Source organism: Patella vulgata, chromosome 3, assembly GCF_932274485.2.
Source record: "Patella vulgata chromosome 3, xgPatVulg1.2, whole genome shotgun sequence".
Lineage (NCBI taxonomy): Eukaryota > Metazoa > Mollusca > Gastropoda > Patellidae > Patella > Patella vulgata.
In genome coordinates, this window is record NC_065881.2 from 54,046,406 (window position 1) to 54,060,531 (window position 14,126).

The following is a 14,126-nucleotide window of genomic DNA, read 5'->3' on the forward strand; positions in this document are numbered from 1 at the left end:
ATTCTATGGAATACAATTACTGCTTATTACTAAGCGACGTTTCTACTAGGCTTCTCTAGTCATTATAAAGCAATGATAAAATATGAAAATATAACAAGACAGTATATACATACACACAACAACCAGTCAGCATTAACTAAGTATTGTTGTGTGCAGGTGTATATATTGTCTTGTTATATTTTCATATTTTATCATTGCTTGATAATGACTAAAGAAGCCTAGTCAGAACATCGCTTAGTAATAAGCAGTAATTGTATTCCATAGAATTGTTTATAGAGTCGGTGTGTAAGTCAGATAGCACCCCATTTCCATGGTTATTATTATACTATTCAAAAAAAGTAGGGGATATTTGATTTTGGGGGCATAATACTAAAATATGCAAATGACTACGAAAAAAGTCACTATAGAACCTAACAGAAGAAACATTTCCAGTTACATGTGACGCCCAAACGCACCAATAGCTACCGCATGGAATGCAGGTGATGCTTGGGATCATCATGGGGGTCCAACCCAAGATTTGCACGACTCTGACTTTGAATGTTACAGTCATTGTGGCATTGAATTCCAGGGTGGAAACATCAGTTTAATTGTTTTAGTGACCAGAAAACAAATTTTGATATGCGTCGGCTTACCCAAAATGAAAGGTTACGTGCCCTTGGCATGCTACAGATCGGCACAACACAGGCGGTTGTGGCGCGGACGATGAATGTTTCTCAGTCTGTCATAAGCAGGCTATGGTCCAGATACTGTGATACACAATCTGTACAGGACAGACCACGCTCAGGTCAACCAAGGGCGACAACTCAAGCCCAGGATCGATTTATCCGTACCTTGGCCTTGAGAAATCGTGTCATCACAGCAAATCAGATCAGCGCTCGTCTTCAAACAGACACTGGTGTGAGAGTGAGTGGCCAGACGATTCGGAATCGACTGCATAGGGGTCACCTTCGCGCCCGACGTCCTCGCGTGATCCCTTGTTTGAGAGATCATCACATTCAGGCAAGACGTCGTTGGTGTAGGGATCGTCAACACTGGGATAATCGACGCTGGAGCAATGTGATGTTTTCAGATGAGTCAAGGTTCACTGTTGATTTTTTGGACAGACGTAGGAGGGTGTGGCGTCGTCGAAACGAGCGCTTCCAAGACGTTAACGTCATCAGACATGATCGATTTGGGGGTGGTTCTGTTATGGTGTGGGGAGGCATCACTGTTGCTGGAAGAACGTCTTTACATGTTGTTGCAGGGCGTGTTACAGGCCAGTACTACCGGGACAACATCTTGGCAGTCCATGTTGTGCCGTTCGCACGGCGTCATGGCCGCCGTTTCATCTTCCAGGATGACAACGCAAGATGTCACAGGGCCAGGATCGTTACAGGTTACCTCCAACAACAGAACATCACCACATTACCTTGGCCAGCACTGAGTCCCGACCTCTCCCCCATCGAGCATGTCTGGGACATGCTTGGACAGAGGTTACGTCAACGTCAACAACGTCCTGCCAATGTCCAAGAACTTGCTGCTGTGTTGCAACAGGAATGGGACAATCTGGACCAAAATGACCTTAGATGTCTCATTAGGAGTATGCCACGTCGGATCAATGCTTGTTTGGCAAACAGAGGAGGATTTACCCGTTACTGACTTGGTTGTGATGCTGTGGTAACTTTGCTGTTTGACCCCGGGTATCATTTTACCCTTATAATGGTCAGTCTGTGCCTTACTTAGTCTAACGATCATTTGGAATAAATCGATGAATGTGAACTTCATTTCATTTTGTCATTTGTTTCTTCTTCAGTTTCATTAGGTGACTTTAATAACACTTAAAAATCAAATATCCCCTACTTTTTTTGAATAGTATATTTGAAATAAAAATTACAGGCTCTGCCCTTATAACAACCCGGAAAGTGGTTGCTATCTACTACTTATTAGGTATATAATTTAGTTTTTGAGATAAAAACATGATGAAATGGCATTTAGACAGGAGTAAGAGAAAGATGATTTTTTTGTATGTAGTACATGTCAATAATTATTAATATATTGACAATGCCTCTTATGCTTTTTGACAGGTATTAGAATCGGTAGCAGAGAATGTCTTCAGCTGGTTCTGAAGGGAACAAAATCAAACCAAAGAAATGGTAATAAAATGTTTCTAATAAATCAGGCTCTATATTTCAAATTGTTGTCTTATTCTATCACAAAATTCCATTGGAAAATATCAGGGTTGGGTTGCTGGCCGGGTAGACGTCTTTGTTTTGTCATCTCTCTTCCAAAAACTACATATATTTGTTCCCTCTCTCAATAGATTAAAGAAACCAAAATTTTATTTAAAAGTGTTTTTGATGGCCCCATCCACTAAGGCAACACAAATAAAATAAGTTGTTTCTCGGGCACCGCCCGCACGCAAAATTGGTTTCTCGTGCGGCCTATTTATTAGTCTTGATGAAAAATAAAAAATATGTAACGCCCGCCCGAACATCGATAAGCAAGTCATAAAAACAATATGCCGCATGTATCTACATGCCCCATACGTGAAAATCCATTTAAATGTATTAAACTGATTCAGATGTAAACGCTCATTTACGGGTCTTTTTTATTGATATCGAAAGAACCTCCATTTTTGTATCACGTGATTTTAATTACCTCCCCTTGTGAACTAGAATTTGATTCGTGTTAAATACCGAAAGTTATTGACAACAATGCAATGTATTTCAATCATTCGATCTTAATCGGCTCATTATTGCCGGCTTCAGTCGGTCCATGTTTGAAAAAATCCTACTTATAAAACAATGAATCGTAGAACAGGTTAATTATTATAACTTGTGGCTACGAATACGATACGATGATATTGATAGTCACCATACCTTGCCTTAGTCAGAATCTGGGTCATTAGCACATTTAACGGTACTTTTGATAATCCGGAAAATAATAATTGGATTACACATTTGATGGTTTTACTGACCAGTTGTTAGTTAAATTTAAATAGTCATTCTATATAAACCCCGGATAGAACGCCTGAGAAACACACCGAATATCCTGAGAAACAGTAATTTCCCAAATCCCGATGACACGTGACATGCATTGGTTGGAATTAGGTCAATCATTATAAACCAGCGATACTAGATTTAGATCTACTGTCGTTTACTGTGATGATTATTTTTGATACACATGCTGACAGAGGCTTACTCTTTAAAATATTGTAGTTATTATGGACGGCTATTAATAGTCGTACGGAATTTTATTTTAAACCAATTTCAATTATGGTTGTCAGTATTAGTAAGCTAATTACGTGAATTAAATATGGAAAATTATTTTCCTTTCAGTCAGTGTTCAGTGTTTGAGTAGACTTGATTTTTGGGTTTATGTTCTAAGTATGTATAATATATAACTGAAAGCAAAACCGTAGACAAGTAATGACTTTCTCATTAAAAAAAAAATACAAGGCCGCCCTCCCGCCCCAACAATTTTCAACAATAGCCAAATTTTATTTTGCACCATCCTCTAGCCAGAAATGAGGTAAAAAAAAAAAATAAACCGCCCTCCCCCCCTATAGTTTCAGCTGTCAGTTGCCCGAGAAACGAGACATTTATTTTGTGTAGCCTAATATTATCTGACACACAAATTCTAAAAGTGGTGTGCTTATGTATTGCGCTTTTGATTGACCCCCCCCCCCCCATGTGAATAAACAGGAACAATAAAATAGGATATTTATTGTGAAATGATTGTCACCACCCAGACAATTAAAAGTAATCAAATAAATTGAAGTATGGTTACAAACATTAGTTGTATGTATACAAATCTATAGAATTGGTTATTTTATTTTCCAGGTGGTAATTTATTAATTAGTGAAGTGCCCTTTGATATCGAGCAGGTATGATTCTTTCATAATGAGGGGGGTTGGATGGCTGAATGGTTAGCGTGCGCGCGCTGTATCATAAAGTCTGTCATTGAGTCGACTGGCGTGGTTTCGAATCCCCGGTTGTACGTGACAAGGAGTAGGGTCGCCTGTCCAACCTCGTGGATTTTCTCCGGGTCCTCTGGTTTCCTCCCACTGCTAAAGACCCCTACGCGCAAGCGAATTATTGAAATAAAATTAAACCATATGTTAGTCCCGAAATGACCTAGTTTGTGTCGAGTGGACGTTAAACCCCATCTCTCTCTCTCTGTCTTTCATAATGAATACACATGAACAATAATATATGGTCTATAATATATATCCACCTGTCTTTAAAACAAAATAATGTGTACGAGTTGAATTGCTCTCTGTTGTATATTCTTTTAGTTCTAAAATGACAATTTGTGCACATTTGAGTTCTTAAAAATATATAGATGTCGAGATATACCAATGTCACTGAGGTTGCTTGTTGTTAAAAAATAAACATCAATGGGTTAATTTAAGAAAACCTTTTTGCTTGAAGTGATTAATTCCTTGAAAAAAAAAATAATCTATGTGATCTCGTGAAATAAACTAAGAAGTCGTAAATCCATAAATTTGTGTTTTTTATAATATGGTCTCTATCAATATTTTTCAGGTGAATAGTGTGTCTACACCTTGCTGTGATTTTTACTGTCGATCACAAATATGGCATGAGACTCGTAGAAAACAGGATACTGCCGGTGATAAAGATAGACAGTTTGAGATGTTAAATCAAGCTTTAAATGTAAAGATGATCTTAATATGCCTGTGGAAGGTAAACATCAGATTGTTTTATCTCAAGATTTCAACTACATTTCCTAACGGCTATTTATAATGATGGATGTAATGCACATGACTGAGTGTGCTTATTCTGTCTGAAACACCAGATACCACTTCTTATTTTCTTGAAATGTTCATAGTCAACAAATTCTATTGTTCTTTTTCTAATGTACTGCATATGGTATGTGTGTATGTAATTGTAAATTAAAAATGATAAGCATCAGAAATCCTTCACTTTTTATACACCAATATTTTCATGTGGACATATTTTGTCAACACGCCCCGTCCGTCTGTACATCCGTCCACAATTTGTTTGTGGACCTTCTGCAGGTCACAATTTTTATACGTCTACATTTTCAAAATGGACTTATCTTGTATGGCAACCACTGGTTGCATAAGAAATACAAATTTATTCAGATATTAAATAACTTCAATGGCATTACTACTGTTCCATGGATTTGAATGTTTCAGGCTTTCGTTGCTCAGGAAAATGGTCAGATGAAGATATTAGTGGGTCAGCATCATATTCACTTAGAAACAGTTAATAACGTTGTTACTTCATATCCATTAGTCTTAGTAAGTATATCAATAAAATAATAATTTCAAGGAATTTTGCTTGAGAAATTTGTAAGCACTGTATCTTTACCGTAAAGCAATCGTTTGTTGTCTAAACAGCACTCAGCACAATATATCGGCCCATTATGATCACCTAAATTCTTAACGAAGAATAATTTGTATTTTGGTTTTCACATTTTTTAAACTATTATTATTAGATAATGAGTAAAAATAAACAAATTGAAACACATGGCTTCACTGTGGACGTCAGTGAAATAATATTTATATAGGCATTATTTATTTATTGAATGATATCCATGTATTTTTTCTGTAGGCGTCATCTGATCAAACTCAGCTAAAATTTATACGAGAGATTGAACCTGAAAATGAAGTTAAACCACGACCTGAAGTTACAACTAAACTTGTCAGCTATTCATTTCTATATAAAACTAGTATTAAACATGATTTTAACTCTGGGTAAGATGCTAGTAAAAGTACTTGTTAGACTTGAATAGAAAACTGATTTATCAGCCTACTATAGAATCCAACCTCTGTATAGTTAATAGACTACTGTTAAGCCATACAGTACCATACACTGCCGAATCTGTTTTGAATACAGTTTTACAAATATCTTTCATATAACCAATGCAACTGGCTGTCTAATCGTGAGGTCCCCGATTCTATCCAAGTTTTGACTAGAAAGTTCCTGAATTCTCCATGTCAGTGGTGCGGAACAGAGGTTGGAAATCAAAATAAGAGCAGCTTGCAGTGTTGATGTCTATACAAAATACCCCCCTCATAGCACAGTGCATAAAGTAAGGTATCAAAGTACATTTTTCAAGTGTTTTTTATTGTTATTTTATAGGTTATGTATTGTACCTGTGAGTTTAAAATTACAAAATCATTCTGGAGTAAAGTTAGATATATTAATAGATACTTGTCAAGTTACAGATAGGTAAGTCATTGTATCAGTAATCATTACTAAATTTCAACTCTTTATTCTGTTGGATATACATGACGCTACGAAACGTTACCACATATTTGTTACCAGAAACATACCACATGAATATATAGGAAGAATAACTTTTCCGTTTATTGATCAGGTAATTCTCTGAAGGTTGATCTATTCCTCTAACTGCTGGACAATCAGATCTTGTTAAACATACATTATTCAAAAGATAAATCTGCCTATTGCAGGTCTTTCTTTAGGCCTGAAATGTTATCTAAATTATTAATTAGGCATTAATTAACTTATCCAGACCATAATCAACTCTCTATGTCATCGCTAGCCTGCGATATTTATTGGATTAGGATCCGATTTGCTGCTCAACTTTCATTCATGATTTAATCATGAAATGGATAATCAAGACTGTTTTTTATCGTTCCGACTTTAGTAATGATGATCGATTTGCTGCTCAACTTTCATTCATGATTTAATCATGAAATGGATAATCAAGACTGTTTTTTATCGTTCCGACTTTAGTAATGATGATCGATTTTAGGCCAAAAATTCAATAGCTAAATTCTTGGTTCATAGTGGATCAATTTGACTTAAATTTTCAGCAAATTCCTTTTACATTATCTAGTTTTTAGCTATTATAGTGAGAACTGTCAACTCTTTATCTAATCTCCCATAATGTATCTTTAATAAACTAAATAATAATTGTTACATTTAAGATTGAAAGCAGTACAAACAACTGATGGTTCACAAGCTCATTTGATCCCAATCAGTACCAGTTTTAATTGGGTTGGACAAACATTAGCACAAGTATCACTGGATGTTGGAGAAAGTAAACAGGTACCATTAAGAGCAGGTTTTTGTCGTCCAGGCATGTATAATCTGAATAATCTGGCAGTGTTTGTTACATACATGAAGGATCAGTCAGAGATGATACAACAGAATCACGTTACACCAAATGTTTTAACTTTAATTGATTTGTTTGAAACTTAGCTGACTTTGTTTATTATAGTAAACATCATGTAATTTATTAACTAATCAACCATTGTAATTGGCTTCAGACTTGAGTAACACTACAAATTTGAAATTTGTTACTAGTGCGATAAATTATACTGTTCTGTAGAAGGGATCAAGGTTGTTTATTTGGTAACAGAGTTCAGTATTAACCTTGACTTCCATGAACTTTTACTTGTTGTTGAAATGTATTTTTATTGATATTATCATAATTTAGACAACATTCAAACGATTTGCCCTCTTCCGGGTAATTGTTTTGACAAGCTTATTTACTTAAAGATACATTCCCACAAAAGTATTTATCAGGTGGTTATTTCCAATAAAAGTATGGCTTACTCTGAATTGTGTATCATATTTCACCTTTCGTAACTATATCATATTCATATAAGATTTATTCTGTGTAAATTGAATTGGACATTGATGAAACTTGTCCCTTGGTAAGTCAAAAGTGGTTGTACTCATGTACTTTAGATCATAAGATCTGTCATTCAGTTAGGTAGCAAGCTTTTCATCTCAAGTTTATAAATGACACGGAGTAGTGTTGTCTGTCCAACATCACGGATCTTCTCTTTTCACGCAAGTGAATTATTGAAGTAAATTGTAACATATGTTAGTCCCAAAAGGACCTTGTTTGTGTTGAGTGAAGCGTAAACCCCCTTTATTCTCTCATTAGTCAGAATCATCCGTGCTAACGACTGAATGTAATATATTAACTTTGTAACAATGTCAATACAACATATGCATCACCATATGTTAGTCCCAAAATGACCTAGTTGATGTCTAGATATTAAGCCCCATTTTTCTATCTCTCTCTCTATCAAGTCTAAATCATATTAAATTTGTAAAGATGTCTATACATATACTTCAACTGGGATATTGATCAGTGGAACTTTTTGTCCCAAATTTTGGTAATTTTAATTTATTTCTCCTGTTTAATTATATTATACCTGTTTCGGTCATTTTGATTTTGTTAGTAGAAAGGTTGCGTGGGTAGAATGAGCTATGGCCTCTTAAACATTGGTTTTCATTATATTTAGTTTCCAGAGAGAGTACCAAGGAGTAGAAATTTAAAACTTGGTGTGTAGGAGGAGCCTGAGTGCCCAGAATTTTGTCTATCCAAAACAATTATTGTCCGAAAAACAAATCTTTTTACTTTTGTACCAAAATTGCCCATTTTCTGCTTATCTTTCTATTAAAGAATATTTTTTCGTATTTGCCAGGTTGACATCAACTGAATCAATCTAATATTTTGTGGGGATGTATCTGGGTACTAACCCATCTCACAGAAGAAATTCGGGCCAAATCACTGACCCAAGAGTTATCACCCCCAGCATATATTGTCTTGCGGGCATGGTTATGATACGATAGTACCTGCCTTTTTGGCTAAATATCTTGTGTAGAAGTTAACTTTCATATGCATTTCTATTCTGAAATTTGAAATTAATATTTAAAAAAATAAATTGATTGAAATAATATGCTTTATTATCACTGTTTAATTTGGGTTAATATATATTATGCATTGCATACCAATACTTGCTCAAATGAATTTCCTGTATGAATGCAAAGTGAATGAATAAAATTAATTTCATAGAAATAACACATTTAGAAGTGGTGCCGAGACAACAAATAAGAAAGCAGCACTAAAAGAAACAACACTAAGGCCTTGATGTTTGTGCACACAGCTTATTGTAACATTGTCCATTTTTCTGTCCGGTTCTAATTCATGCGAGATTATAAATCTTTAATAGTCACAGAGACCAATTCTTTTCAGCCATCTTACAGCGGTTTCCACCCTGTATTTTCCTCGTCAGAACACAGCCTGTATAAAAAGCTTTATATATCTTCATTTTTCATTATTGTCACTCCCAGCTACAATGGTTGGTCATTGTTATTATCATAGTGTATTCTGTTGATATTATTATTATTTATGTATAATTTGGTTTTATGATTTGTTTATTATTATTTATAATCAGGTATATATTCTTTAATATATAGAAATTATTATTAGTTGTCAACCTTGTTAATGAATATTCAAAACGCTTTAATAATAATATTATTTAAACGTTTTGATCGATTGAAGAGTAATATGATATATTATATATTTAGCATATGTGTAGTTTATATCTAAGGAAGACTTCCTGTATTAATGTCATGGATTGAAAAGATTTTAAAGATAAATTTCCACATACTAAGGTTATAGAAGATAAATATATACATGTTTGTCAGGAAGACTTCCTGTTTGAAACTCTAAAAGTCAAGTGGTGTTCTTTATACTAATCTACAATTATCACTAATCTACAATTATCACATTCTTTAAGTGGCATTTAGTAACTGGGCAGATAAATAAACTATAAACATACTTATGGAAAACAGCTACTGATTTATTTAGGCGACGTTTTGAAGAGTATTCTCTCAACTTTTTCAAGCTAATACATTTTAACAAAATTTGAAGCAACATATATAGACAAAATTACAATAACAAGGTTGAAACCATACATGGCAACAACAAGCTCAAAGGCCTATGACACAGTGGGGTTATGATATACAAAAATAAGATAAAAGGGACTAATTAACTTTCAAATTTTGTTATAATGTATTGGCTTGAAAACGTTGAGAAAATACTCTTTGAAACGTCGCCTAAATAAATCAGTAGCTGTTTTCCATAAGTATGTTTATAGTTTATTTACATTTATCACGTTTGATTACTTGCTCCTAGCTTACTTGACTAGGATCTTTGAGTACGTTTGAACATGTGTAGTGGGAACGGGTAATTGAACAGCGTGGCGCTTTGTTTAGGTATCAAAATGGAAGATAAACGCCACAAAACAATTATGTTCGGTGTTCTGATAAATAACGACGAGCAGACAATAATCCACCGACGGGCTATAATTGATACTGATTTTTTCATTGGCATCTTATTGGAACTTTTAAATCGGGAGAAGTGAAACAAAGTTAAGAAATTTTGGACTGTTGTAAATTTCTCGGACGCCCAAGATGAAGGACAATCGAATATCATACATCAACTGCAATAATTTCACTTGGTCGTACTCCAGGCTGGATGTGATCATCAAATTTTCTTTACCCATGTTTACATCGGCTGGCCTGGGTTTACACATGACGCTAGGGTTTTGAGGAATTCTTGTATTTTCCTCAAACCAGATACCAAATTTCAGGAGGGAGAATTCCTACTTGGGGACCCAGTCTGCCCTCTTCAGCCATGACTTAGGACTCGACACAATGATTTTGAACAAAATTGACCCGTAATCAAAAAAGAATTAATAACGGCTCATTTCTGCGATAGAACGCGCCTTTGGGAAACTGAAAGGAAGCTGAGTGTTCTTTTCTAACTCCCGGAATCGTTGCCCCAAGATGTTGAATCACTAAAATAAAACAACAATACTGTGAAATGGAAATACTGTATTTTTAATCGGAGCAAACTGTCAACAATAATTCTTCCGTCCCCTAACCTTAATTTAAAAATATAACTTCGATCAATAAGTTGATTTGCAGCTAAGTGAAACAATTGGATTATGGGACATTTCCCGAAGTAACTTGCTCCTCGGGGCAGGTTACTTTGACCTGGCGCTTGTAAGCTGTTTAAATGACATCGGTAACCCGCATGCACTTGTGGAGGATTGAGTAAGTGCAGCGCTAGTAATCGAACGCACCCTTTATAGTATACGATAACAAGCATGACTTATACTGTACATCATATACATAACCAAACTATTCTCTCTCATCAAAAATTATAATTATTTTTTATTAAAGGCACATACAGTTAGAAGTGTATGAATTATTATGATTTTGTATAGTTATACAATGCTAAAATTTAAAGCACATTGTATAATATAAAACAAGAAATTAATGTGAGCAAGAAACTAATGTGTTATATATATAGATTAATTTCAATATTCATTTTTGTTCTGTAAGGTAAAATATAGTATAGAGCATTTATGCTGTAAACCAGTGGTATTGTCAAACATTACACCCCTATAAACAATACAACAATCAGTAATGGTTAATCAGAATATACATTAACAAAAGTTGTTGATAACATAACAGTGGTGTCATTATGTGCTGTTTTAATTTACAGGAAATCACTCATTTTATATAAGAGTAGGCTACAGTGGGTAGCATTAATTTTATGATGTGCATATGTTAGATAACATGAATTATTTGCCCTAGTTCAACAGTCTGAAAGATATATATATTTTGTAAGGTAACCAATGTGTGGTTAAACCGTGATCGTGTTAGTGTCGTAAAGCATTGAAACAGAAAGAAGTAAAAATGTGTGGTACATAGGATATTTTTGATCAAAGTTACCTTAGCTAAACATTCTGTACTAAATATGCATTTATACACTTATAGACTTTTTGGTTTGAATTAAAATCTTGAGATATTATTGATATTGCATATTATATATAAGTAATATATACATTCCTTAGTATGGTATGTTTTGTTAGTATGGTTTGTGTTTAATTTGCCATCAGTGAGAACACCTAACCCTTCTCACAACCTCTAGTTCAGTTTTCGCCTTAATTTTACCAAATGAACCTTGTGGGTCAGTGTAGGAGATGTTGATAACTTGTCTATATTTAAACATGCTTGAATTTCTTTCTCCCTAAAAAAACAAAGAGAATATGCTATGTATATTTGCCAAAATTTGTATGATATTGTAGGTTTTTTGTAAATGTACATGTATGCAGTGTATCTAACTTTGTTCCAAGATATATAATTTTAGGTTCTAAAATGCTTATGCAATTAATGAACATAGGATGTAGTGTAATGTACTTTAACAAAGAAATATGTTGAATGTGAATGTAGCTGCTCAGAGCAAATAAAGTTTAGCTTTTGTATAATTGAAGTTTCTAAGTTCTCTTGTAAATATGTATGCACTGTGTAGCTTATATGATAAAATACACATGTACATCTCCTTTGTAGGGTTAACATTAGAATGTTTAATTAATAAGTAAATATATATATATATGTTTATAATGTAAATTGATTTTAATTAAAGATAATTAATTTGAAAATTTTATAGAAATGGTTTCATATAAATGTATTTGTATTATTGCTATACTCATTTCAATATTAACTATATTATGATAAACATGTGAGGTCGGCTCAAGCTCATGGCTATAGTTGTTTTTATATACAGATAATCCAACATAAATGATTATTCCATTTTGATGTAGGCCTAGGTTGTGATTCTATGCTTGTATTAGGATAATCTACTTGAAGCATGAAATTTTGTGTTTTTCACATAGGATATATTTTATTCAAAGCCTCAGATGTTCTTAAAGGCTCAATACCACTCTTGTTGTAACTGAATAATATGTCCCAATCTTTATTCTGGTCAACAAATTGTACTATTTTACAATATTCCAATTAATTGATGATACAAATTTAAGAACTTGGAAAAATTCAACTAAATGATTTGAAAAGCCTAACGTAAAGCTTTTCAAATGTGACTTGGATTTAAAAATATTTTTGAACCCTCTGGACAAGTAAAATAGGATTTAAAGGATAATTTACACAACAGGTAGGACACTAACACATCTAGTACTTAGAATAAGGCTATTTTTTATTTTCTGTCAAGCCAGCAAGAGTGTTATTATCCCTTTAAAGTTTCCTTAGAAAATATGAAATTTTGCTACATTATAATTGTTTAAGACAACCAGACAAAATTAATTTAGAAAGAAGACACTTGAAATAGTGTGGAAACGGGAATACATGTTGATGTACGACATAGAAACCCATTGCCTGTAACCCAACTTCAATAAGTGATTTAGGCCTCAGGAAGTTGGAATGAGGAAAAAACAATGATAGACATTTACTAACTGGAAAAATGTCAGGTGCCACAAAAACCAAGCTACCGTCTAAAGGTGGTTTTGAAAATAAATAGAGAAGGTACTCCTCAACTAGAATATACAAAAATATAAATAACTATACTGTATCAAAAATGATTTAGATACATTTCTTGTTATTTGTTCGTGCATTTCAGAATTAAACATTGTTTTAAATTATGTGCAATATTTGTGTATGGTAACACCCGAGTCTTATATATATTAATATATTAATTGTTTTTGTGATGAGGAAATAAACAAAATATTGCTTCCATGCTATTGTGACCATATGAATGTTGCACTGAATGCACTCATAATATTATTACTACTATTAAAGTTTGCTAATTCATTCAAACATTTGTCTCCTGTAACTATGTCTCCTTGTGCCTTATACAGAGTGTGACTAATCTTCTATATCAGCGAAGACCGTGCTTGAAAGATTATCTCTGGCCCACAGCAAGATTCGAACTCGACTAATCTTTCTGGGGCACCAAGACTCCCCACAATACTTTCTAAATCAGTGAAGACCGTGCTTGAAAGATTATCTCAGGCCCACGTCAAGATTCAAACTCGATACATTCTAGTCAAGGATGTCGACTACCAGAGCCCCAACACATATATTGACAAATAAACATAAAACTATTATATGGAACACATTATTATAGTCCAGGCATTTTAACTCAATTTCGCAACATTCCGGACAGTTGCTGCAATAGAAATGCTGATTACGGTTTATGGTCGGTCTAAACGTATATTATCAACAATAATCCGTGCCGAAATGAGTCAAATTGCCAAAAATCCAGTTTTGACTGGAAAATGCCCATTTTTATAGGTCCACATTCATATGGGCGTAGATTGCGGTCACCCCTGTGTGTGTGTGTATGTGGGTCGCCCACAGGCAGCATTTCCCAAAGGATCATCCCTATTGTTTGTGGTGCATGCCCAACCCCCAGAGGCAGAGCCACGCCCATTTTCTCTTTGTGTGTCGGCTACATGCCCCAATTCTTAATGGTTCGTTTAGTAAACTTTTCACACTTATTCCTTATACCCTAAGGATGACCTC

The 14,126-nt window shown here is 34.3% G+C and overlaps 1 protein-coding gene across 2 annotated transcripts in view; it reads left to right on the forward strand.

Annotated features, from left to right (window-relative positions):
* Positions 1-13,337, forward strand: part of LOC126814849 (trafficking protein particle complex subunit 8) — a 34,248-nt gene extending 20,911 nt beyond the window's left edge. For both annotated transcript variants that reach the window (XM_050540252.2, XM_050540253.2), the window contains 7 exons: positions 2,064-2,132; positions 3,822-3,865; positions 4,527-4,685; positions 5,162-5,266; positions 5,580-5,722; positions 6,111-6,200; positions 6,923-13,337. In XM_050540252.2, the coding sequence (XP_050396209.1) occupies positions 2,064-2,132; positions 3,822-3,865; positions 4,527-4,685; positions 5,162-5,266; positions 5,580-5,722; positions 6,111-6,200; positions 6,923-7,196 (884 nt within the window). In that variant the 3' untranslated portion in view covers positions 7,197-13,337. The remainder of the gene's footprint in view (positions 1-2,063; positions 2,133-3,821; positions 3,866-4,526; positions 4,686-5,161; positions 5,267-5,579; positions 5,723-6,110; positions 6,201-6,922) is intronic.
* Positions 13,338-14,126: the final 789 nt, after the last annotated feature.